This window comes from Canis lupus, chromosome 8 (assembly GCF_048164855.1).
Source record: "Canis lupus baileyi chromosome 8, mCanLup2.hap1, whole genome shotgun sequence".
NCBI lineage: Eukaryota > Metazoa > Chordata > Mammalia > Carnivora > Canidae > Canis > Canis lupus.
Genome location: NC_132845.1, coordinates 41,046,564 through 41,072,549, shown reverse-complemented (window position 1 = coordinate 41,072,549; position 25,986 = coordinate 41,046,564). Strand labels below are relative to the sequence as shown.

The following is a 25,986-nucleotide window of genomic DNA, read 5'->3' as shown; positions in this document are numbered from 1 at the left end:
GCGGCGGGGGAGGGGCTGGGCCCGGACGCCGCGGGCGCACTCACGGCCGGCGGACCCCGCCTCGGGCGGGCGGCGGGCGGCGGGGATGGCGGCGGCGATGGCAGCGACGGCGGCAGAGCGGGCGGTGCTGGTGAGGCGCGCGGGCGGGCGGCGGGGGCTCCGGGGGGCGGCGGGCGGCTGACGGCCGGGCTGTCCCCGCAGGAGGAGGAGTTCCGCTGGCTGCTGCACGACGAGGTGCACGCGGTGCTCAGGCAGCTGCAGGACATCCTCAAGGTAAGACCCCCCCCCGCCCCCCGCCCCCGAGCGCCGGCCGGGGCCGCGACGCGCAGCGGGCACAGCAGGCCCTGCCCCGGGCACCCGGCGGCCGGTCGGGCCCCGCTGCGTAGTTGCCCACCTAACCACAAGCAGCTGCGTTTGCGGTGGGAGGGGGGAGCGGAATGAGCCCCGGGCCGGGCGGTCGGGGTCGCGGTCGGGGTCGAGGAAGGCCTCCTTTGGAGCTGTGGTCTCAAGGTCTCCAGCATCTTACCCAATCTCTTGGGGCCTCCCTTTCGCAAGAACGAGATCACAGTACCGGCCTCACGGGGCTGTGGTGAGGATAAGCCAACTCCTAGAAATGCCCAGGTATTGCCTGTTATGGCCAGAACTTCAGGTTGCCACGACTAGCGTCGTTCCCTGACTCTGCTCCCCAGCCAGGGGGCCACCTCTGTCCTATGTCCCTGAGTTGGGCAGGAGGTGGGTGTTCAGGGAATGTGGAAAGAACAGCTATCCGCTCTGGTAGGACCTGAAACTCAGGTGGCGGGGGAGGGGCTGGCGAAACAGGGAAGGTGCCCCGGAGGCTTGGATAGGGTGTTCGGGTGAAACTAGCCCACCTTGTTCTTTCCCCTGGCCAACCCAGGAACGGGGCTTCTGGAAGGGGTGGGTGGTGAGCCGGCTTGGGTGAACTTTACCCTACTCCCCTCTGTCCCTGCAGGAGGCCTCTCTACGCTTCACTCTGCCGAGCTCTGGTACCGCCACCGAGGGGCCTGCCAAGCAGGAGAACTTCATCCTTGGCAGCTGTAGGTGAGCCAGGGCTGAGCAGAAACGAGAGGGGTGACACCTGGGATGCCCTCCAGGAGAGGCCCAACATCCAGAGGGTGCACATGTGCTGTGGGACCGGCTGGGCCATCCTGTGACAGCCAGGGGCAGCCTGCGGGGAGGGCTAGGTGGTGGCAGAAGGCGGCCACAAGCAGTGCTCTGACCCCCGCGTGTTGCAGCACAGACCAGGTGAAGGGCGTGCTGACTCTGCAAGGGGACGCGCTGAGCCAGGCGGTGAGTCCCCCAGCCCTCTTTCCCTTTCCCTGCTGCTGGAGGATCCAGGGGGGAAGAGTATGGGGGCCTCCTGCTGAGCTCTGCCACCAGTTGGCTCTGTGACCCTGGGCAGGATCTTGACTTCTCCGGGCCTCAGTTTCCTCATTTGTAAAATAACAACCCACCCCACCAAACCTCCTCATGGAATTGGCGTGTGGCTTCAATGAGAGGGACAGGAAGGAGGATGCTTTGCACACAGCCCGGCCCTGAGTCTGGGCCCAGTGAAGCGTGGGCAATGGCTGGATTAGGCTGGCCCCAATTCAAAGTGGAATCCGCCAACATCTGAGCTCCCGTCCGTGCCAGGCGCCAAGATGTGGGGGAAGGTGCCTCTCTTCCAGTCCATTGGCCTGGACCCATGGGTCCTGTCTGCCCACAGTCACACCTCCCCCCGGCTGAGGCCACCTTCCCTTTCTCTTTTCCCTTTCATTTCTTTGTGGTTTCTCTGGAGCCTGAGTTCCTGTTTCCTGACCTCCCTGTGCACACCCCAAATGGCCAGATCTCCTGCCCCCTGGAATGGCCAGGACCTGAGCACACACACCCGTCTCTGCCCCCTGGTCCAAGGCTTGGGGTGGCCGAAAGCAGGAGGGTGTCCTTCCGCTTATACACTCTTGCCCGTCAGGACGTGAACCTGAAGATCCCGCGGAACAACCAGTTGCTGCACTTTGCCTTCCGAGAGGACAAGCAGTGGAAGCTGCAGCAGGTAATTGGGCCCTTCCCCGGCCAAGGCTCAAGCCACAAGGGCAGGCCGGGGCAGGCCCGAGCAGCACAGAGGCCTCCCAGGGCAGCCCTGGGGGATTTCAGGCCGCAGCAAGCCTGGGAGGCTGTTTCCTAGCAGCAGAGCTGGGGCAGGGAGTGCTGCGGCTTGTGGGAGGTGGAAAACCTATCCTGTCTGTAGGCCCCTGGACCCCCATAGGAACCATGGGGGTCCTTGTCCCCTTCCCAGAGCCTCCTGGGGCTTCTAGTGGCTCCTGGGGGCCACATCCATGCTCCCTATCCACTCCTGTGTGGTTGAAACCTGCCCCTTCCCCCCTCGCTGGACCAGCTGGTCTTTGCCCCAGGGCCTTTGCCTTGGAGCCCTCTCTCCCTGCTTTTCTCATCACTTGGGTGAAAAGAGCCCCCACACACACACCGTCCTGCAGACTCACCCTCTTTGTGCAAGTCACTCAGTGTGGTGTTATCTTGTGCCTTTACTCTGCTGCCATCTGTTCTCTTTTAGAAGGTGAGCTGTGTAACGGCAAGCCTGTCACGGTCTGTGCTGTTATGTTTAGCACCCAGTCAGGGCCTGGCTTTTGGAGAGCCCAGAGCTGATAGCTGGTAGGGATGGGTCAGGCAGGCGGTAGCCACCCCACCCCTCCAAGGAGGATGGCCCCTCAGGTGACGGCCTGTCCTCTAGAGCACCGGAGACCGTGGCTGCTCTGACGTTGGCATCTCATCTTCCTGAGGCCCCACCCGCTGACCTCTCGGTGGGCACTGTTTTCAGATCCAGGATGCCAGGAACCACGTAAGCCAGGCTATGTACCTCCTTGCCAACCGGGATGAAAGCTACCAGTTCAGGACAGGAGCAGAGGTCCTCAAGGTGAGCTGCTGGAGGGGACAGGGGGGCACACCCCACCCCCCACCCCCGGCCCTGACCCCAGACCAGGCCCCTGGAGAGCTCTGCCCCTACATCCTCAGATACAGCTGATGATCGACCTATCACCCCTCAGTGTACGCATGTCCATCCAGCCACAGTCAGATGATTCACAGCCCAGGTTCCAGACTCAGACCTGGGTTCTGATCTCAAGGCTTCCACTGTAAGCTGTGCAATTTCAGGTCACTGGCTTAGCCCAACTGTGCCTCCTCACCTATAAAAGGGGACCTTGGTGTAGTGACTATCAGATGTGACGATGCAGGTGAGGTAGCTGCTGACAAATGCTCAGTGAACAACAGCTGCTAGTAGTACTACTGGCCATAGAGAAACCCTTGTAATTAGCAAAGTGAATTCACGGGGTGTGGTGGGAAGAGCTGAGCTTATGTGCCCCAAATTCATGTTTTAGCTCTGTCCCTGACTTGCTAGGTATCTTCAGGTGACTCACCTACCCTCTTTGGACCTCTGGGTCTTCATATGAAAACTTAGAACCAGGTGGACTAAGGTCCCCCCCAGAACTGTGACCAGTTGTAGGGTGTACAACTGGGTGTAGGGAGTGCAGCCCCCACACCTCCCCTTTCCCGGTCACCCCCATCCCCATGGCAACAACTGGAATCAGTGAAAATTGGGGCTCTACGGAGTCTAAGCCAGAGCGTTGGTCCGTGGTAAAAGAAGAGTTTCAAATGGTTCCACTGTCTACTAGCCATGGGACCTTACCTCTTTGGAGCTTCACCTGTGAAAATAGGGCTAGTGTCCACCTTAAGACCTCAACTTAGCCATCCCATCGTCTTCTCCAGGAAGCCTTTCCTGGCTCCTTATTTGCCTGCACCCTCATCCACAAAGCTCTCATGCCCTTGAGACTAACTCCAGGGATCTTCCATTCCCCATTGGACCAGCACCCAGGATCCCATGCAATAAAACCTCCTGGATGGAGGGTCAACGGTGCAGATGTCCTGCCCTGCCCCTGCAGCTGGAGCCCAAATATCTGCAACTTTAACAAGTCCCACACTGGGGAAATTCAGGCCTCAAGACTGTCATCACCAAGGGCAGGAGCTGGGAGCCACCGTGACTTTGTCACTCCCTGGTGCGGGACGTGGGGGCTGCCCTCGCAGCACCTGTGACCGGCCCCCTCCCCACAGCTGATGGATGCTGTGATGCTGCAGCTGACCAGAGCCCGCAACCGCCTCACCACCCCAGCCACCCTTACTCTGCCTGAGATCGCTGCCAGTGGCCTCACGGTGAGTACCTTAAGGCAGCCCCTGCTCCAGGAGAGGAACTTCCCACTGAGGAGCCCAGCTTGCCCCTGGGAGGGACATGGGTACGATGGGGTCCTGGAAACCCCAAACTGTTGTCAATCGGAGTTCCTAGGTCTATGCAGTTCTCTAGGATAAGGTCCTTGGCTTCCATCTTGCATCCCCCAAAGACCCTTGGTCTGGGTCAGTGGTTCCCAAGCCTGGTATAGGAAGCTACTCGGGGCACCTGGGAAGAGTCTGGAAGCTCCAGTCCAGGGGCCGGGGATGGGGTTCCCTAGGTGGTACTGGGGAAGCTGTGACTGCCTGGCCCTCATCCTGCCTTGTCCCCAGCGGATGTTTGCCCCTGCCCTGCCCTCCGACCTGCTTGTCAACGTCTACATCAACCTCAACAAGCTCTGCCTCACCGTGTACCAGCTGCACGCCCTGCAGCCCAATTCCACCAAGGTGAGGGGGACCCCACTTGCCCCCCCCACCCCCAAGTGCCTTGCAGCCTCTTCGGCCTGACCCAGTCTGGTCTCTTCTGCTTAGAACTTCCGCCCAGCTGGAGGCGCCGTGCTCCACAGCCCTGGGGCCATGTTGTAAGTATGTTGCCCTGGAGAACCCCGCCCACCACAACCTTCTGCATCTTGGGGGCTGGGGGGCCAGGCTGGTCGGGCCACCCCCAGGGACCCTCCTTCTCCCCCCAGTGAATGGGGCTCCCAGCGTCTGGAGGTGAGCCACGTGCACAAGGTGGAGTGTGTGATCCCATGGCTCAACGACGCCCTAGTCTTCTTCACTGTCTCCCTGCAGCTCTGCCAGCAACTCAAGGATAAGGTGGGCTGTGGGGACTGCAGGGTCGGGGTGGGCCTCTCAGACAGGTTGGGCCAGCCAGGTAGCAGGCTTCTAAGCCTTTTTGTTTCGGAGGGATTCCAGGGGCTCTTGTCATACCTCCGAAGCACCCAAAATCTTAAGGTCCATTGTGCTCTTCATGCACACCATGCCCTTTCCGTGACATAGTGCCCTTGAATGATCTTGAAGTCTCACCTGGGTTACAGGGTACAGCAGGGGCTGAGCCCCCTAGCACCGCCACTCACCATGTCCCCCCACCTCTCTCCTTCCCCCAGATCTCTGTGTTCTCCAGCTACTGGAGCTACAGGCCTTTCTGAGCAGAACACCCAAGAGCCTGACCCCCAGGGAAATGGCCCTTGTCTCCCTCCCCTGTCCCCCCAGGAATGTTGGCCAGAGCCAGAACCGGGCAGCATGGACTATTTATTTCCCTCTTTATCCCATCCTGTCCATCACATTTGCACAAATGGAAATGAACACTGGAAACGCTGAAAGACAGGGACGCTGGCTTGCTTTTCATTTTGCAGGGGTGGGAGCGGGGGGTCAGGAAGGTGGGCGGTCAGGGAGGCAGAGCCCAGAGGTGGCCCACATTCCAAACCCTGCCTTCCTTGCACAGTGGCAACCTTTGGACCCAGGGTGGGGCCAGGCCCAGGGCTCTCCTTCCCCATCCTTTTTCTGCCTTCTGAGCTGCCCCAAGATGATGAGAGGCAGCCCGTGGAGGGTGAGGAGGGGATGGCGGCCCTAAGCTGTGAGCCAGGAGGGCAGATGGAAACCGCCCACCATGAGCTGTGGCGCCCTCGCATTTATTTGCTCCATGTCCCCGACAAGGCCTCCAGGAAATAAAGATCATCTGACTTTACCTGGAGCGTCTGTCTGTCTGTCCGTCCTTCTGAGTGAGTGGGGCCCAGGCTGGGGATCCCTGATAGTTGGCAGCTGGGTGGGATACCCAATGACTGAGCCCCTGGCCTCACCGTGCCACCTTTCGAGGGGTCCTCCAGGCTGCCAAGGAGCTGAGTGGACAGGGGGATGAGGTTTCAGCCTGGGGGTTCCGGTCCCTGACTTGGATGGGGCCCAGCTTCCCCTCCTGTCAGCAGCTGCTGTGTGACCTGGAGCAGGTTACTTGGGGTCTGGGAACAGTCCTGCTGGCCGAGAGCTGTGAGGGAGCAGGTGGGCATCTGGATAAAGCAGGGAGTGCCCACACTGCCCGCCCCTGGCCGGGAAGCTCAGAACACACCGCAGACTCCGGCTCTGGGCAAACGAGGCGTTGTCACTGCTGCCCAGCAGGACCCACAGGCAGGGGGGCTGGGGGCTCGCTGTGTTAAGGCTCCAGGGCCAAGTTATCCACTCCCCTGGGGTGTACCTGCAAGAGACGCATGCTGGTGTGTGCCCCACCAGCCCCTCTCCGCGGGAGCCCCGGCACCCTCCTCTCCCCAGTGCAGTTCCAGGCCGCCCCTGGCGCCCGCCCAGCCTGGGGGGGCCAGTGGGGCTCACTTGCTTGGAGCTCACCTTCTGGGGTCTGGAGACACGGCGGCTGCAGCAGCTATAGCAGCAACAGTGGATACAAACAAGCAGCAGAAAGAGCAACACGGTGCCTGGAGGTGGAACAGGTGTTCGGAGGTGGGACAGGTGTCCAGGTATGGCCCTCAGCCAGGTCTAGGACAGGAGGCTGACGGGGGCCAGAGGCCAAGGCCACACTCACCAAGGAAGATGAGGAAGATGATGAGGGCAGCGGTGTCCCACTTGGACTGGAACAGCGTATGGCTCCTCAGTTTTCCCAGCACTTCCTGGGCTGTGGTCTCCAGCTCCTTCCCCAGGTCTTCCGCCAAATCCATCTCAGCTCCAGGCCTCTGGACGCCACCTGCCCCGGCCCCCCAGGGGTACCTCAGAACCCTGTTCTCTAGGGCTGGGCCACATCCAGGCCTCCCGCAGGCCAGCCCCTGCCCTGCCCCTGCTCTCTCCCACACCGCCCCTCGGCCCCTACCCTGTCTCCTCCCGCTCCCCCCCAGAGGCCTCACCCCCCAGCCGCGGAGCTCCCCCAGTCAGGCAGGTCCCAGGTCCTGAGAACACCAACTACTTCCTGCTTCCTGATTCGTGATAGTTGCCACCCGAGGCCCTTGCTCCTTGGCAACCAGTCCCACCCTTCCCACGGTTGGGGGGGGGGAATGGCGGACTCCAGAGGGCGGGGCCTGTGCCCTAGTAGGTGTGCTTACAACCTCCCAACACCAGCAGGTGCTGTGTGACCTAGGGAGGTAGCCACGGACCCGAAAGCCTCTTATTTGGGGATTTTTCACTTTTTTCTCAATAGACCAAACCAAGCAGCCTGGAACACAGTGTGCACTGGGGTGCTGTGGACTTCATGAGTGAAGACTGGAGGGAGAGTGGGGAGGGGTACGTGGTTTCCATTCCACCTCCCCTTCCTGGCCAAGTGGGGAGATACTAGGAGTCTTTGGCATCCTTGTTTTCCATATTCTAATCCTCACCGTAATCCTTAGGACAAAATGGTTATCCTCTCAAACGAGCTCTTCCTCTACCCCTACCCCTGGAACCTGGGGCCTGGGGCCCCGACCCTGACCGGAAGGGCATTTCTCACTCTCCCCTTGACATAGATGCATCCAGGCCCACCAGGGCCAGAGACTGCTCAGCACTTGAGGTTGGCCAGAAACTAGGTGGACACAATTTCCTGTGCTTGTGGTCTAGCCGGGGAGAACCAATCAGCTAGTGTTAGGCCCCGCACCAAACACTAGATGTGCTTTACCGGACTTGTCCTTGCGGTAACCCTCATGTGACTATTACTGTTCTTCCCACTTCCCGGTATGAAAAGTACAGCCTTCAGAAATTTGGCAATCAACCCAAGTCACACACCTAATGTACTCCTTTCCTATTGCTGCTGCTGCAACATACTACCCCACACATAGTGACTTAATCCAAATTTATTGTCTTAGGGTCCTGGAGGTCAGAGGGTAAAACAGGTTGGTGGGGCTGTGTTCCTTCTGAAGGCTCTAGGGGACAATCCATTTCTTGCCTTTTCTAGCTTCTTGTGGCCACACACATTCCTTTATTCATTCCAGTCTCTGCTTCCATCCTCATGTCCTCTCTTAAAAGGACCCCTGTGATTACATTGGCCCACAGGATGATCTCGCCATCAGAATCCTTAGTGACATCCGCAAAGTCCTTTTGCAGCATAAGGTAACATATTTGCTCAAGGTTCCAGGGATTTGGATGAAAACATCTTTGCGAGGCCATGATGCTGCCAACTGTACCCAGAGTGGCCAGAGAAGCCGGAACTGGGACCCAGGTATTCAGATCCCAGAGCCCTTGACCACCATATTGTAGGGTCTCCTGTCCTGGGTCCCCTTCTCATACCTTACAATCCCTCCGTCCCATTCCAAGATCTCAGATCCCCGTTACAGAGGCAGGGTAGTTTCGAAACAACTAGAGTGTTATTGCAAAAATGGGGATCCCACCACTGTGGAGAGCAGTCGGGTAGTTCCTTTAAAAGTTACACGTGGTGGGGGATCCCTGGGTGGCGCAGCGGTTTAGCGCCTGCCTTTGGCCCAGGGCGCGATCCTGGAGACCCGGGATCGAATCCCACGTCGGGCTCCCGGTGCATGGAGCCTGCTTCTCCCTCTGCCTGTGTCTCTGCCTCTCTCTCTCTGTGACTATCATAAATAAATAAAAATTAAAAAAAAAAAAACTTAAAAAATAAATAAATAAAATAAAATAAAATAAAAGTTACACGTGGGGACACCTGGGTGGCTCAGTGGTTGAGCGAGCACCTGCCTTTGGCCCAAGGCGGGATACTGGAGTTCCGGGATCGAGTCCCACATCAGGCTCCCGGCATGGAGCCTGCTCCTCCCTCTGCCTGTGTCTCTGCCTCTCTCTCTCTCTCTCTCTCTCTGTCTCTGTGTCTCTCATGAATAAATAAAATATTTAAAAAAAAATAATTTAAAAAATGTTTTAAAAAGAGGGATGGGGTTCTCAACCGTGGCCCCGTCCCCCACCACTTGGCCTGGCTGAGTGGGCAGGAGGCCCTCAGTCTGCTCCTCTCCCTGCTGACTCTCAGCCTTTCTGTCCAGACCCCTGGGTGCCTTGTTTCTTGTTTTTCATTCTCATTATGAAAGTAAGACTTTCCCCTGGTGGGGAGGGGGAGGCGAAACTTCATTAAAGAAAATCTGGGAAATTCCAAGCCCCTAAAACACAAAAACCACCATTAGAGCCCTCAAACCCAAGCAGAGCAATGATGGGGAGGCCATGGCCAGGCGTATTTCAGGTGGGTCAGACCCCTGAGACTCGGATCCTGCTCCCAGCCCTGAACACCCACCAGTGTGTGACCTTGGGGCACAATCCCTGACCCTCTGTGCCTCAGTATCCTCTTCTGTAAAATGGGTGTATACATAGTATGCCCCTTCTCAGGGCAGACTGAATGGAATAATTCATATAAGCACTTCCTTGGCCCAATGAGGTGTTCTAGAAACATGCACTGGCTGGCCGTGTATCACTCACCCAGTTTGTGGGTAGGATTGCCTCCAGCCTTCTGTGTATACATTTGGGCTCACCTGCCATGCTTGCACTGCTTAGATCACTTTACCCTGGGCTTTTCCCAATCAACATGGGCCAAGAGCACCTTGCAGATGACCCCTGATTTCTGCAAACCTGATCATCATCCCGCTTGCAATGCTAGTGGCCACCCACTGAGGCTTGCTTTTTTTTTTTCTTTTCTTCCCCAATTGTTCAAAATCCTATCGCCACTCACATGCAATGGCCTTGGGGGCGGTGTGTGTTGGGGGGGTGTTTTCTCCTCAGAGAGGCTTATTTTTTCTTAGGGGACATTTCCAGGGGACGAATCTCCTTCAGCCTAAGGCCAGTCCACAAATCACCAATACTGTCTGGTCATCCATGCATAACGTTCCCTTTTGCTTTTTTTTTTTTTTTTTTAATTTAAATTCAACTAATTAACATACCGTATATTACTGGTTTCAGAGGTAGAGCTCAGTGATTCATCAGTCTCATAACACCCAGTGCTCGTCGCATCATGTGCCTTCATTAATGCCCGTCACCCAGTTACCCTGTGTCCCTAGTCAACACATTCTCATCTGCATTGATGAGGAGCCCAGACTCCTATATCCCTCAAGAGCTGTGGACTCGTGGCTTGAGAGATTTCTTTTTGGGAATGGAAGCATGTTCCAGGGCAGCCCCACTCCCAGCTTCAAGTCTTGGAGGTAAAGTTTGAGCCTCTGTTATCAAATGTGCAGGAGCTGAGGGGGAGGAAAGCAGGGCATGGGTAGAGAGGGACAGAAGGCTAGTTCAGGGCTCAGGAGGGTGGAGGTGAGTGGGTTGGGGCGCACTTAGTGGGTTCCAGTGGGCAGAGCAGGGGCAGCAAGCCACCTTCTGCTTTGGTGAATAATTTTTACAGACACACAGCCACACCCCTTACCTGTCTGTGGCTGCTTTCCCGCTAGGACAGCAGGGCTGGACGGTAAGGGGCAATAGAGATGTTATGACCCACAAAGCTCAACATCTTTACTATCTGGGCTGTCACAGAAAATGTTTGCCAACATCTGGGACCGAGGATGGCTTCTGTGCCAGGAAACAGGTGAGGAAAGAACTAGGTAAGCAGAATGTGGAATATGAAATGTCTTGTCAGGGACACACTAGAGAGGGGTGAGGACTATGGCAAGCTGGCAAGCTCATGGCAGCTAACGAGGGCAGCTCATCAGCCATGGGCTAGGCCCAGAATTGTCAGGGCTTACGTTCTGTAAGACACACTGGAAATCTAGATGCTCCTGCGAACAAGAAAAGAAGCGTTAGAGGGTGAGCACGTGGACTCAGATCCCACCCTGCCTTTTCCTCACTAGGTGACCATGCACACCTGGCTCAGGCTCTCTCTGTAAACGGAAGGTAGTAACGGCACTGCCTTCGTAACACTGGGATGATTATTAAATAAGCTACCATCCCAGGGCCCCAAGAGCAATGTTAGGCACAGACTACGTGTGGGGTAAATATGTCCTAAATCAATCTTTTGATTTTTCAATGCTGGCGATTTAAAACTGTGGCACCAGCAATGGACGGACCAAAGACCATGCACGGATGTTCTGCTTTCCAGCTATGGGTCACAGGTTGGCTTCTCCGCACAGAGGGGTTAAGGGATATGATGAGTTTGGAAGTCAGAGGGACCGGCTAAAGCCCGCTTGGCCCAGTTAGGTGACCTTGGGCAAAGGAACTGCCCAGAGGCCCTGGGCTCTTGTCTGTAACATGCGACCAGGGTCACTGTAAGGATTTAGGCTAAGGTTCAGAGAGGACCCCCGGGGAGCTTACCTGTCCCTACCCTCAGCTCCTGCTGGAGAGGAGCCCACCCCAGCCCCCGTGAGGGGAGAGGGGTGGAGTTCAGATTCTTCAGTTAACTGTCAGCGTGTGCCTCCCCCTCACCACACGGACAGCGTCAGCCAGGACAGGGCAGCCCCCCAAAGCTCCCTCAGAGACCCAAGGCCATCAGGTGCCACACAGAAGTTGCTTCTGTCTTTCTGTCTGTCCCCGTGGGTGCAGACCCTGGGTTTTGCCAGGCTGGCCACATTCTGCGGGGGGTGCAAGGATCCTGCATGGGCCATGGGTGGCTGGGGGTGGGGAGGAACAGATGCGTGGGCTTGTGCATCTCAGGAGGGGGTTCAGGCTCCCCTGAAAGGCAGCTCCTCCAGGTACCTCACACCAAGGCCCACGAGACACTGAGCCGCGGAAGATGGGTAGATCAGAGGGTATAACCTGTGACAGTGCCCAGCAGCAGAGCTCAGGAGCCAGAGTCCAGAGATGAGAATTCAAGGGGGCCCCCTCTGGAGCTCCAGTGACCCCCTTCTCCCCACTCACCTGAATGACAGGCATTGCTGTGCCCTTGGCCCCATGGATCCCCTGAGGCAGTCCTCCCCCGGCTCATCAAGACCCTCCAGCCCCAGGACCCCACCCTGCGAGATGTTTGATTATGTGGGCATCGAAGCTGTGCTGGACCAGCTGAAGATCAAGGCCATGAAGATGGGGTTTGAGTTCAACATCATGGTGGTGGGTGAGTGAGGGGTAGGGCCTCACAGGAAGGACCAGAGGATGGAACCTTGGGGGCCTGGGCATGTCACTTCATTCTCCCCATCTGTAAAGTGGGTCTGATAACAGTCACAGTTGAAAATCTGTAAAATGCTGAGGCATTAAAAGACAAAAATCACCTGTGAAGCCCCAGCCAAACCCAGACCGAGCAATAAAAGGGGAGACTGTGGCAGGAAGTGGTGAACACCCAGACCCAGATCGTGGTCCCAGCCCTTAACACCTACCACTGCGTGACCTTGGGGCCGGGTTCCTTACCCCTCTCTGTCTCCTCTCCTCATCGGACTTAGCACAGAGCCTGGTGTTCAGGAGTTTCTCTGGAATTGCATTTTTATAGATGCAAAATTAATTTCACTTAACAAAACACTTTCTTTTCACAAAATAAACTAGATACAACAGAACATGAGATGCCAGAGTGTGTAGCACCAACAAAGAGTATTATTCTGAGGTGGTGCTGTCCAGTAGAAAAAGAACAGGAGCCATATAACGTAATTTTTAAAATTTCCGGGAGGGCAGCCCCGGTGGCTCAGTGGTTTAGTGCCGCCTGCAGCCCAGGTGTGATCCTGGGGACCCCGGATGGAGTCTCAAATCAGGCTCCTTGCATGGAGGCTGCTTCTCCCTCTGCCTGTGTCTCTGCTTCTCTCTCTTCTCTCTGTGTGTTCTCATGAATAAATAAATGAAATCTTTATTTAAAAAAAAAAATAAAATAAATAAAAATTTCCAGGAGCCACCTTTTAAAAAGTGAAGAGGAACAGGAGACATTAATTTAATTTTATTTTTTTTAAGATTTTATTTATTTATTCCTGAGAGAGGCAGACAGAGAGAGGCAGAGACACAGGCAGAGGGAAGAGAAGCAGGGTCCATGCAGGGAGCCTGATGTGGGACTTGATCCCAGGACTCCAGGATCACGCCCTGGGCCGAAGGCAGGCGCTAAACCACTGAGCCACCCGGGGATCCCCGAGACATTAATTTTAACCATTTATTGTATTTAACCCAGAATATTCCAAAATACTATTGTGACCATGACACGTCATCATCCACATAAAAAAATTGTCCATGAGAAACTTTGCTTTCTCTTTGGCACACCCAAGTGTGCAAAATCTGGTTTGTATTTTCCACTGATGGCACGCCTCAATTGAGCTTTGCCGTAGCAGCCACGGCAGGAGCCACGTGTGACCCCACTCCCACCCCGTAGTGCACAGCACAGCCCCTGATGTCAGTTTCGCACACAAAGGTGTGTCCTGCATTATGAGGCAGGCCACTCCCTCCTGCCAGGTGTGGTCCACAGAGTTTGAGAAGTTCCTACAGCAGGGAGAGTGGACCATCTACAACCACAGAGAGCCTGGGTATCTGACCACATAGTGTCACGCAAGAGAAGCCAGGCAGGAGAGAGCTCGTGCTGTGTGATTCCCTAGGATGAGGGTGAGCAGAACCACTCCTTGCTGACAGAATTCAGGAAAATGACTGTCCCTGGAGGTGGGGGCTCATAGTTACAGAGCTGGGGCATGAGTGGACTTGGGGGGACCTCTGTGTTCCATCTCTGATAGGCTGCTGTTTAATTTGTGAAATGTGGGAATCCCTGGATGGCTCAGCAGTTTAGCGCCTGCCTTTTCCCAGGGCGCAATCCTGGAGTCCCGGGATCGAGTCCCACATCAGGCTCCCGGCATGAAGCCTGCTTCTCCCTCCTCCTGTGTCTCTGCCTCTCTCTCTCTCTCTCTATGTCTATCATGAATAAATAAATAAATCTTTAAATAAATAATAATAATAATTTGTAAAATAATAATAATAATAATTTGTGAAATGTGTTTAGCTGCCCATCAGCATGAATGGATAAACACAGCATGGTCTGTTCACACAATGGAACATTCCTCAGCCATGAAGAAGAAAGAGGCACCAATGCCTGGTACAATGTGAATGAACCTTGAAAACACGCTAAGTGGAACCACCCAGACACAAAAGGACAATTTTTTTTTTACAAATTGTTTTTTAAAGATTTTATTTATTCATGAGAGACACAGAGAGAGAGGCAGAGACACAGGCAGAGGGAGAAGCAGGCTCCCTGCAGGGAGCCCGATGTAGGTCTCGATCCCAGGAGCCCGGGATCACACCCTGAGCCGAAGGCAGAGCTCAACCACTGAGCCACCCAGGCGTCCCCAGCAAAAGGACAAATATCACATGATTCCATTTATATGAAATGGCCTGAATATTTAAATCTACAGAAACACAAAACATATCTGTGGTTGCCAGGGGTGATAGAGTGACTAGGAGAGAGAATGGGAAGGGACCGCTGATGACCGTGAGGTTTCTTTTGGGGTCAACGCAAATGTTTTTGTGTGTTAAAAAACAAAATTCAGAGGCACGTGGGTGGCTCAATCAGGTGCCCAACTCTTGATCTTGGCTCAAGTCTTTTTTTTTTTTTTTTTGGCTCAAGTCTTGATCTCAGGATCATGAGTTCAAGCCCTGAATAAAAATATTTTTTTTCTAATTCAAACTAGTAAATTCGAAGATCTAACTGGTTTTATTACATGATTCTTTTTTAATATTTATTTATTCATGAGAGAGAGAGAGAGAGAGGCAGAGGGAGAAGCAGGCTCCATGCAGGGAACCCGACATGGGACTCAATCCTGGGACTCCAGGACCACGCCCTGGGCTGAAGGCGGCACTAAACCGCTGAGCCACCCAGGCTGCCCTATTACATGATTCATAAATCGGGCAGCAACCCATCCAGCAAGAATAGAGGAGTCCAAGGAGTTGTGCAGCATGGAAGTTCTTTTATAAGGGGGTAGGAGGCAAGGAAGTTATTAGCAAAAGGAAAGATTGTTCCAGGCAAGGTTGCTTTCTCTTAGGAGACAAGCAGAGGGTCTTAGGTGGATTAGCTCATCTTCCTTTGAGGGATGCAGAGGCCCAGTTGACATTACCGGTGCTGACCCCAAACTTCCTGAGCTACAGTTAAGACTGTGTTTCTGGGGGAGCTGGGAACTGCAGCTGGGTAGATGCTAACTAAGCCTTTGTTTGAGGACTTGGCCTAAGTGATGCCATTTGGGGTCTGCGGTCGTCTTTATAACAGGAGCTTGACAGAGCTGGTGGGTGCACAGCACTGCGACTGTACTAAACGCCACGGAATTGTCGGCTTTATTTATTTTTTAAAGATTTTATTTATTTATTTATTTATTTATTTATTTATTTATTTAAGATTTTATTTATTTATCCATGAGAGACACAGAGAGAGAGACACACACACACAGGCAGAGGGAGAAGCAGGCTCCATGCAGAGAGCCTGATGTGGGACTCGATCCCGGGACTCCAGGATCACACCCTGGGCCAAAGGCAGGCGCTAAACTACTGAGCCACCAAGGGATCCCCGAATTGTTGGCTTTAAATGGTTAACGGTTAATTTTTTATCGTGTGAATTTTGCCTCAGTGAAAAGAAGGGGTAAGCCCTGAGGGGGACCCTGAAAAGTGGGGGACCCACTCTTCTGTAAGTATGTGATGCTTAGAAAACTGCTCACCTTCTAAAATGATGTAAGAGCCTGAAAAGCGCGGCCTCAGATGTCCACCCCCGTGGCTGTCCTCTGGTTACCCCCAGGGCAGAGCGGGCTGGGCAAGTCCACAATGGTGAACACCCTCTTCAAGTCCAAGGTGTGGAAGTCCAACATTCCAAACCTGGGGACGCCCACGCCGCAGACACTGAAGCTGCATTCCGTGACGCACAGTGAGTGGCTTCCACCCCCACCCACTCCTGCCCACCCCACCCCACCTCACCCTGGCCAATATCTCCCACTCTGCTTCCCCCTCACCCCCAACAGTCATCGAGGAGAAAGGCGTGAAGCTCAAGCTGACAGTGACCGACACACCTGGATTTGGAGACCAGATCAACAACGACAAGTGGTGGGTCCCCAAGGGGGTGGGGTGTCAAGCCCAAGGTTGTCCCTCTCCCTGCGCCCGCCCCCCCTGGCCTCTGGGAAACAACCTAACCCGGCTGTGGCATCTTTGAGCTTCAGTTTGTTCGTCTGTTTAATGGGTGTGTGCAACCATCCCTCCAAGATTGAGGGGAGTTAAATGTGCAAAGGTCAGCGCTTGCTGCCTGGCATGTAGTAGGTGCTCAGTAAAAGCTACGGGATAGCAGGGACTAGAAGCCCAACTCCAGAGTCAGCACCACGGGGTTCGACCACTTTCCAGCTATGTAACCTGGAAATGCTTGTGGCAGCTCTCTGTGCCTCAGTTTCCATCTTTGTAACTTGGGGATGATGGCACGCATCTTGCAGAGTTGTTCTAGGCTCTCAGTGAGAGCCAAAACCTGTGAGAGTGGTCAGTAACACACACACACACACACACACACACACACACACACACACACACACACAGTCAGGACTGGCCGCATAATCTGTGGGGACCCAGTGAGACGAAAAGGTGAAGACCCTTATTCAAAAAGTATTAAGAATTGTAAAACCACCACCACAGAACATTCAACCAAGTGCGGACCCCTCTAAGCTCGGAGCCCTGTGGGACTGCTCTGCCCGTGTTCCCAGGAAGCCAACCCTGCACACAGTGCCTCACAGAGCACTTACTATGTGCGAGCTCTGTTCCAGAGCCAGGGATACAGCGATGAACAAGGCAGACGGACATCTCTGTCTACATGAAATGTACATCGTCCCGGGAGGGGGGCAATGAACACAAGAAATCTGCTATATACAGCGTGAGCCTAAACTCTATCATCCAAGCGGGACTGTTTCTGAGAGCGAAAGGGGTAGGGAGCTGTAGGGGGATCGCAGTTTTAAATGGAGAGATCAAGGAAGACCTCCCGGATAAGGAGACAGTTGGGCAGACTGCCAGGAAATGAGAGAATAAGCCATGTGGCCATGCAAGGGGAGAGTATTGAAGGCAGAGGAGAATGTGCAAAGGCCCTGAGGTGCGTTTGTTCTCAGAAGGCTGGTATGGCTGGCCATGTGTGAGCGACAGGGAGAGGAAGAGGGGAGGGCAGTCAGGAAGCAGCGGGATGATGTAGGGCCTGGTAGTGCCACGTAAGGACTTCGGCTTTTCTTTAGCCACTGCCCACTGAGCAGAAAAGGGATATGCTCTGACTCCTATTTTTAAAAAGCTCTTTTGGGGTGCTGTGTTGACAATATCCCATCAGGGGAAGAAGGGACCAAGGGAGAGGACTCAGGAGATCCTTGTGGCAATGGGGCCAAGCGCCCGCAGTGCTTTGAACCAGACTGTGACAATTTCTCTTTTAATACCACACCCCTGCAAAGTAGGCACCCTTACTGATCCCATTTTAGGAAGAAGGAAGCTGAGGGTCAGCTTGAGAATGGTAGGGGCCTTTCTGATGATTCAGGGGAGTAGGAGGAGGGTGCTTGGGTAACCGAGGGCCTTAGGTTGTACAAGACTAGAAGTCCTGCATCCCAGGCCAACTGGGGTGATTAGTCTTCCCAGCAAGGGGCTGGGGCGGGGCTCCTAGGGGTGGTTCTGAGGTCGGCCGTCTGCTGCCCCAGCTGGGACCCCATCCTAGGCTACATCAATGAACAGTATGAGCGGTACCTGCAAGAGGAGATCCTCATCACGCGCCAGCGCCACATCCCCGACACCCGGGTACACTGCTGTGTGTACTTCGTGCCGCCCACTGGGCACTGGTGAGATGGCAGGGCCAGCTGGGGGAGGGCCACCTGCCTGGGCAGGGAGGAGGGGAGGAGGAGGAGGAGGCCCCAGCTCGGGCTGCGGGCTGCGGCTGGCACCCCCTCGCTCAGACACTCGCCGCCACTGCCACCACCACCTCTGCCACCCTGCCTGAGCAGCCTGCGGCCCTTGGACATTGAGTTCCTACAGCGGCTGTGCCGGGCCGTGAACGTGGTGCCTGTGATAGCCCGGGCCGACAGCCTGACCATCGAGGAGCGAGAGACCTTCAGGCAAAGGGTGATCTGGGTGCCCAGGGCGATGGGGTTGGTGGGGGCAAGAAGGAGGCACAGTGCCCAGGATGAGATGAGGTCACCCGCGTCCCCAGATCCAGCACAACCTGAGGAGTCACTGCATCGAGGTGTACCCACAGAAGTCCTTCGATGAGGACACCAATGACCGGATCCTTAACAGCAAAATCCGGGTAGGAGGCCATGGGGGGGGTGGGCAGGCTGATGGGACTGAGGTGATGTTGTTCCCACTCATCCTTTCCATCTCAAGATTCATCTAACAGCTTGGGGCGGGGTGGCGGGGAGTTCACATACTCCCAGCAGGTATAACTCTCCATATAGCCACAAACTTAAAAAGTGAGCAAGAAATAGGTCATATTGACACCCCACAGAATGGGAGAAAATGCTTGCAATGATATATCTGATGGGGACTTGTATCCTGAACATATAAAGAACTTTTACAAATCAACAACAAAGGATAACCCAATTTAGAAATGGGCAAAAAAAAAAAAAAACAAAAACAAAAACAAAAACAAAAAAAAAAGAAATGGGCAAAAGTGATTGTTGTTTTTTTGTTTTGTTTTTTATTTTTTATTTTTGTTCGTTTAATGTAGGCTCCACATCCAGTGTGGAGCCCAGTTCAGGGCTTGAACTCATGACCCTGAGACCCAGAGCTGAGCTGTTGGATCACTTGTTGGATGCTTAACCAACAGAGCCACCCGGGCACCCCTGGGTAAAGGTTTTGAATGGACATTCCCTGAAAGAATTTGAACAAATGGCCAATAAGCAGGTGGAAAGATGTTGGTTCGCTATCGCCAGTCCTAAGAGAAACACAAATCCAAACCACGAGATACCATTTCATGCCCACTAGGATGGCTGTTATCAACAGGACAGGCAACCCCACGTGTTGGTGAGGACCTGGAGAAGTTGAACTTGCACAGCGCCGCTGGCGGGAGTGTCAAACAAAATACTCCCACTTTGGAAAATAATCCGGCTGTTCCTGCAAAGGTTAAACGCTAAGTTACCAGAGTACCCAGCAGAAGTTCCACTCCCCAGAGAAAGGAAAACCTATGGTTACCCAAAAACGTGTCCACAGATGTCCGTGGCAGAAATATCTGTAATAGTCAAAGAGTGGAAATGATGCACATGTCGATGTGGATGAACGTTATCTGCTATATCAGTGCAATGGAATATTCTTCAGCCTTCAAAAGGAATGAGAACGTGCTACCACCATGAATGGACGTGGAAAATATCAGGCTAAGTGAAAGAAGCCAGATGACAAAAGGATAAATATTACATGATTCTGTTCTGAAGTGTTCCGAATAGGCAAATCCTATAGATTCAGAAAGTAGGTTAGCGGTTGCCAGAAGTGGGGGGGGGGGGTGGCCCGGGGTGAGGGAGTGGGGGTGCAGGGGATGGGGAGTGACTGCTCATGAGAGTAGGGCTTCATTCCCAGGCAGAGAAAATGCTCTGGAATAAGATGGTGGTGATGGTTGCACAGTCTTGTCAACTGTGCCTTTATTTTATTTATTTTTTTAAAAGATTATTTATTCATGATAGACATAGAGAGAGAGAGAGAGAGATTGGCAGAGATACAGGAGGAGGGAGAAGCAGGCTCCATGCCGGGAGCCCGATGTGGGACTCGATCCCAGGACTCCAGGATCGCGCCCTGGGCCAAAGGCAGGCGTTAAACCACTGAGCCACCCAGGGATCCCCTCAACTATGCCTTTAAAGCCACTGTACCCTTGAGAGGGTGAGTTTTGTGGCACGTGAATTTAATCTCAACAAAGCTGTTTCAAGACAGGAGAGAGGCAAAAAATAGCTAATGTCTTCTTTTTCTCCAAATCAACTAAATTCCAACTCCAAGCCCCCACCTTGCTGTCCTTGAGGTGCGTCCACTGTCATTCTGTCTGTATCCTGCAAAGGATCCTGGTGAGGCCTGGGATTCATCATCCGTTGACCCCAGGCCTTGACTCCCTCCCCAGCAGGTAGGTCCTACTAGCCTGTGCTGCAGCCTTACCCCGCCTCATGGCCATTCGCCTTTGTGCAGTGAGCAAACCTCACATCCGGACTTGGAGGCCCAGCTTCCCTTCTGGTACCCAATGTCTCCACACATTCCCTCTTTCCTGTCCCCACTGGTGCAACAAACAGAATTTCCTGTGAAACATTCAGAGAGCCTTGACCTTCACCAACTTCTGCTTTTGGGTCCTGGGGCCTGTGAAGGCAGCCACCCGGCCGCAGCTGGAACAGAACTGGAACTACAAGGAAAACCAACCCAACACCTCAAAACCATCCAGATGCCTAACATTCATGGAGGGGTTGCTACAGGCTGATGCATAATAAGCACACAATAGATATCTGCTGTTGTTAGCATCAACTTTGTTCCTCGTTACCAATTAATTCTTAGAAACAAATACAGACCCGGGGTGGCACTTTGGGGTTTAGGAATGTGAGTCTCCAAGTCTGGCCACAAGTGAAGTGAACAACTAGAAATTGCAACAGGGCTCAGCAAACTTTTTTTTTTCTTTCAAATGGCCAGAGGATGGTAAATGTGTTAGACTCTGTGGGCCAGGCAGCCCCGCATGATCCCTGCCATCTGCTGTGGCAGCACGAAAGCAGTGTAGACAGGCTAAATGAATGGACAGGCTATGTGCCAACAGACATTCAGGAAAACGGGCGCAGGCCCGATATGGCTCATGCGCCATAGGTTGCCAAGCCCTGGGTTACAAAGTTGTGTCTCTTAACCCTCATGAAAACTGATGATGGGGATCCCTGGGTGGCGCAGTGGTTTGGCGCCTGCCTTTGGCCCAGGGCACGATCCTGGAAACCCCGGATCGAATCCCACGTCAGGCTCCCGGTGCATGGAGCCTGCTTCTCCCTCTGCCTATGTCTCTGCCTCTCTCTCTCTCTCTCTCTATGTGACTATCATAAATAAATAAAATTAAAAAAAAAATTTAAAAAAGAAAACTGATGATGGTGATAGCAGTTCCTGTTTCCCCGGTAAGAGATGGGACACCAGCAAGATGATAAGATTAATGTGATTCAGGGTAACCTTCCCAGACATTTACAAAGCCCTTGTGTATGCTATTCTGTTTTTTTTTTTTTATTTTTTTATGATAGTCACACACAGAGAGAGAGAGGCAGAGACACAGGCAGAGGGAGAAGCAGGCTCCATGCACCGGGAGCCTGATGTGGGATTCGATCCCGGGTCTCCAGGATCGCGCCCTGGGCCAAAGGCAGGCGCTAAACCGCTGCGCCACCCAGGGATCCCTGTGTATGCTATTCTGACTCCCACTTTACAGATGAGGAAATTGAGCCATTGATCAGATTTGGTGTCTTTTGATTTTTTTTAAGATTTTACTTTTATTTTTAAAAGATTTTATTTATTCATGAGACACAGAGAGAGGAGCAGAGACACAGGCAGAGGGAGAAGCAGGCTCCATACAGGGAGCCTGATGCGGGACTCCATCCCAGGACCCCAGGATCACAACCTGAGCCAAAGGCAGATGCTCAATCACTGAGCCACCCAGGTGCCCTAAAGATATTATTTTTGAGTCATCTCTACACCCAACATGGGCTCAAACTCATGACCCCAAGATCAAGAGTCACACACTCCACCAACTGAGCCAGCCAGGCGCCCCATGTCTTTCGACTTCAGATCTCTGCTCCTACCACTTTCTCTCCCTACAAAAGACAGTGTGCCTCTCCCACCCCACCACAGCGGCTTCTCTCCCTGCCACCCAGGCAGGGCCAACCCTTCTGTTTCATATCCTCCTGCAGGACCGGATCCCCTTTGCCGTGGTTGGGGCTGACCGAGAGCACCTGGTGAATGGGAAGTGTGTCCTGGGCCGGAAGACCAAGTGGGGCATCATTGAAGGTTAGTGCAGGGACCTTGCAGGGAACGTAGGTGAGGGTGGGGTGAAAATCCAGGCACATCCTACTGCCTTTGGCGCCCTCAGAACCCATCACAGGGCCCAGAGTGGGCAAGCCCACAGTCAGGAAACAGACTTGGGATCACGTCCCTCTTTGCAGCTGGAAGGCCTCGAACAAGTTACCCAACTTTTTGCACCTGTTTCCTTGCAGTAAAATGGGCATCATGATAACAGGAATGTCATGGCCAGTCGCCTTGGTGCAGTGAATGAACCACACACATCTGCACATGGAAGTGTTTGGACAGGGCAGGCCACCACTTTGCACAATGCCCAGCACCCAGAAGATACCCCACGCACTCACCAGAATTTACTGTGGGTCTACTATGTGCCAGGCAGACTATATGTGGTTCCTGAGAGCAGGACTGACAAGGTTCTTGTCCTCATAGAGCTGATGAGACAGTGATAGGTGGGAGAAAGTGGGGTGGGAGACAGGGCCACGTGAGGGAGCTGAGGGGGAGACTGGGAAGTGAAGGAGGAGCAGCCAGGGCTCAAGCCCCCAACTTATCCATATAATTACTAAGAGAATATAAAATACACGGTGCATATGGTATATAATGTAATACAGTGATTATCAAGTGTACAATACTAAATGATTAGTGGATCATTGACTCAACTATTGGTAGGGAGCCACCTGTACCAGGCACTGGGGACAAAGCAATGAATGAATGAGTGAATGAATGAATGCGAGGTGAGATCAGAGCGGGGATTGTGGGGAAAGGGTTGTGATGGACCCTGAGGGTGCGCAGCATGCAGTGGGTGCTGACTGGGTGCTCATCAGGGGCGGGGCAGGGGGGACAGGGCCAGTGCTCTGTGTCCTGTCTTGCAGTGGAGAACATGGCACACTGTGAGTTTCCCCTCCTGAGGGACCTGCTTATCCGGTGAGGGTGCAGGGAGCCTGGGGGCGGGGCATGCAGGGACCCCAGGGGGGCTGCTGTGGCAGCAGGGGCTCAACCACTGCTCGTCATCCAGCTCTCACCTCCAAGATCTGAAGGACATCACCCACAACGTGCACTACGAGAACTACCGTGTCTGCAGGCTCAATGAGAGCCACCTGCTGCCTCAGGGGCCCGGCTGGGTGAACCTGGCCCCGACCCCCGCAGGCCGCCCGGCCACCCCCCGGTCCTTGAAGGTGTGCCAGCAGGCCCAGGACGATGCCAAGGACGAGGCGTACTGAGCATCGGGGCACCCAGGTCCTCAGGACTCCTGTGTCCTTGGCAGCCCCCAGCACACACCTGTGTACCAGAGCATGTATTAAAGTTCGACGTTGCTTTTTTTTGAAAACCTGTGCTTTGAAAACAAAAGGCATCCTATAAATGATTTCTTTGAACTATCCTCCAATAAAAGTCTGCTTCTTTTCTTCAATAACTGTGAGACCCCAGGCCTAAGGGAGTCCTGAAGACCTGGGAGCACCTGCCACGGACCACCGGCCCGTTCTGCCCCAGAACCAGAGCCAAGTTCAAATCAGGCTCTGCCCTTGCTGCCGACCTTCCTGGCACAGGGTTGGCCCTGTGTCATACACCCTTAAAAAGTCCCCATCTTCGGCTATCTTCCTCACACTCTGTGCCTCCCCTTCCTGCATTCCTCTTTGCCCTGTGCTGGCAGACCAGCACAGACCAGCACAGACCAGCACAGACCAGCACGGGGAGGAGATTGCAGTCTCTGCTCAAGCAGGCAGAGGAAATGCATCCTTCCCTCTGCCTCTCTGCTCTTTTAGAGCTCTCAACAGGTGGACGATGCCCACCCCCATTAGGGAGGGTGATCCTCTTTGCTCAGTCTGCGGAAGTAAATGCTGATCTCTTCCCGAGGCACCCTCACAGAGGCACCCAGAAATAATGTCTTATTATTGCCGGCTCCCTGGTCATCCCTTGGCCTGGTCAAGTCGACACCTAAAGCTAACCATCACGGGAGCTAAAAGGTGCCTCCTGCACGATGCCCTCCTTGACTGACATACTCACTGCCCACTCTATATGTATGACATGGTTTGTTTTCAGGCCAGTGTCCCTATCAGGCTGGGAGGTCTTTGTAAGTAAGGATAGAGTTATATCGGCCTCATACTGGACAGGACGGCTGTTAAATGCACAAACCCGAGAGCGCCTGCCTCAGAGCCAGTTATCCTACAAATTCACAAACCTGCCCACAGGCCTTGAGGAACCCCCGGGGGCGGTGGGGACCCATACCATCCACACCCAACATCTCAGAGGCATGTTGCCGCACAGGGACAGAGCACATTCCTAAAGTTAATAGTAGCCGCAGGCAATCTGGCGATGTCTGCAACACACCCTTGGGCTCAGCAATTCACGTTGCTTAGGGGGTGCCTGGGTGGCTCATTTGGTTAAGCGTCCAACTCTTGATTTTGTTTTTTGTTTTTTTTTTTTTAATTTTTATTTATTTATGATAGTCACAGAGAGAGAGAGGCAGAGACACAGGCAGAGGGAGAAGCAGGCTCCATGCACCGGGAGCCCGATGTGGGATTCGATCCCGGGTCTCCAGGATCGCGCCCTGGGCCAAAGGCAGGCGCCAAACCGCTGCGCCACCCAGGGATCCCCCCAACTCTTGATTTTGGCTCAGGTCATGATCTCAGCATCCTGCGCTCCTGGCTCGGTGGGGAGTCTGCTTCTCCCTCTCCTTCTGCCTTCCACCCCTCCCCCAACTTGCACTCTCTCTCAAACAAATTTTTTTTTTTGAGTAAACAAATTTCATTTTAAATGAAGAAAAAGAATGAAGTAAAGACAAACACTGGGCAGTCTGGGTGGCTCAGCGGTTTGGTGCCGCCTTCGGCTCAGGGTGTGATCCTGGGGGCCCCGGGATCGAGTCCCACGTCGGGCTCCCTGCATGGAGCCTGCTTCTCCCTCTGCCTGTGTCTGTGCCTCTCAATCTGTGTCTCTCATGAATAAATAAATAAAATAATAAAAAAAAGACAAACACTGTATGATCTCGCGTATACGGGGAGTCTTTTTTTTAAGATTTTATTTTTTTAAAATTTTAAAGATTTTATTTATTCATGAGAGACATAGAGAGGCAGAGACACAGGCAGAGGGAGAAGCAGGCTCCATGCAGGGAGCCTGATGTGAGACTTGATCCCAGGACTCCAGGATCAAGCCCTGGGCCGAAGGCAGGTACCAAACCGCTGAGTCACCCAGACGTTCCTTATATGGGGAATCTAAAAGAACTGGATTCATAGAAATGGAGTAGACTGGTGGTTGCCAGGGGCTGGAGTGTGTGTGGGAATGGAGATACAGGTCAAAGGCTACAAACTTTCAGTCATAAGACGAATAATGTCTGGAGATCTACTATATAGCATCGTGATTATAGTTAACAAGACTGTATTGTATACTTGGAAGTCACTAAAGAACAGATCGTGGGGGCACCTGAGTGGCTCAGTAAGTGAAGCATCTGCCTTTGGCTCAGGTCATGGTCTCGGGGTCATGGGATAGAGCCCCACATCAGGCTCCTGGCCCACAAGGTGTCCGCTTCTCCCTCTGCCTCTCTTTCTGTGCTTGCTCTCTCTCCCTCTGTCAAATAAATATGTATAAAAATTTTTAAAAAATAAAAGAACAGATCTTAAATGTTCTCACCACACTCAAAAGAAGATAACTATGTGAGGTGACAGATGTGCTAATTAATCTTATTATGGTGATCATTTCACAATATATATGTGTATCGAATTATTGCGTTGTACACCTTAAACTTATACAATGTTACTTGTCAATTATATCTCAATAAAGCTGGAAGAAGAAAAAAATTGAGGCAGCACTATAATCATCCCTGTGTTAATTCTACTAGCAGATCTTTAGAGCCCAATACAGATCTAAGGGTTCAGCAGGGAACAAAAGCAAGTCACTGCCCTCAGGGGCTTGCCTGTAGGTGGGACAAGATCCTAATAAACAAAACAAATACATAATAGGGGCATATTGAAGAGTGATGGGTACTCGGGCACCAAGTAAGGCATTGAAAGGGTACAGGACAGTCCAGGGTTTACGATCGGAGGAAAGGGTTAGGGAGGCCTCACTGGGAAGAGA

General features: G+C 53.5%; 3 protein-coding genes and 1 long non-coding RNA gene across 8 annotated transcripts; 3 read left to right on the top strand and 1 right to left on the bottom strand.

Annotated features, from left to right (window-relative positions):
• The first annotated feature begins 23 nt into the window (after positions 1-23).
• ROGDI (rogdi atypical leucine zipper) lies at positions 24-5,911 on the top strand. Of its 2 annotated transcripts, XM_072835652.1 has the most exons (11): positions 24-130; positions 202-273; positions 971-1,059; positions 1,254-1,308; positions 1,967-2,047; positions 2,828-2,923; positions 4,114-4,212; positions 4,558-4,671; positions 4,756-4,805; positions 4,914-5,040; positions 5,331-5,911. In XM_072835652.1, exons 1-11 carry the CDS (start codon positions 86-88, stop codon positions 5,370-5,372), a joined length of 870 nt encoding a protein of 289 aa, XP_072691753.1. In that variant the 5' UTR covers positions 24-85; the 3' UTR covers positions 5,373-5,911. The 2 variants fall into 2 exon arrangements, with proteins under 2 accessions (XP_072691753.1, XP_072691754.1); XM_072835653.1 differs by lacking the exons at positions 24-130; positions 202-273 and adding an exon at positions 599-621 and having other exon boundaries at positions 1,259-1,308.
• SMIM22 (small integral membrane protein 22) lies at positions 5,458-11,607 on the bottom strand. Of its 3 annotated transcripts, XM_072835655.1 has the most exons (5): positions 11,368-11,607; positions 10,487-10,835; positions 6,752-6,910; positions 6,559-6,644; positions 5,458-6,062 (listed from the first exon to the last, which is right to left on the bottom strand). In XM_072835655.1, the coding sequence occupies exons 3-5, from the start codon at positions 6,882-6,884 to the stop codon at positions 5,856-5,858; spliced, it is 426 nt and encodes a 141-aa protein (XP_072691756.1). In that variant the 5' UTR covers positions 6,885-6,910; positions 10,487-10,835; positions 11,368-11,607; the 3' UTR covers positions 5,458-5,855. The 3 variants fall into 3 exon arrangements, with proteins under 3 accessions (XP_072691756.1, XP_072691757.1, XP_072691755.1); XM_072835656.1 differs by lacking the exons at positions 10,487-10,835; positions 11,368-11,607 and adding an exon at positions 7,068-7,221 and having other exon boundaries at positions 5,458-6,412; XM_072835654.1 differs by lacking the exons at positions 10,487-10,835; positions 11,368-11,607 and adding an exon at positions 7,068-7,221.
• LOC140638403 (uncharacterized) lies at positions 9,797-11,169 on the top strand. Its single transcript, XR_012035458.1, has 3 exons — positions 9,797-10,271; positions 10,594-10,645; positions 11,112-11,169. It is a non-coding gene; the product is annotated as an uncharacterized lncRNA (long non-coding RNA).
• Positions 11,386-23,299, top strand: SEPTIN12 (septin 12). Of its 2 annotated transcripts, XM_072835650.1 has the most exons (10): positions 11,386-11,545; positions 11,922-12,103; positions 15,722-15,847; positions 15,942-16,023; positions 17,628-17,765; positions 17,928-18,045; positions 18,134-18,229; positions 21,816-21,912; positions 22,794-22,845; positions 22,937-23,299. In XM_072835650.1, exons 2-10 carry the CDS (start codon positions 11,944-11,946, stop codon positions 23,139-23,141), a joined length of 1,074 nt encoding a protein of 357 aa, XP_072691751.1. In that variant the 5' UTR covers positions 11,386-11,545; positions 11,922-11,943; the 3' UTR covers positions 23,142-23,299. The 2 variants fall into 2 exon arrangements, with proteins under 2 accessions (XP_072691751.1, XP_072691752.1); XM_072835651.1 differs by lacking the exon at positions 15,722-15,847.
• The last annotated feature ends 2,687 nt before the right edge of the window (positions 23,300-25,986 follow it).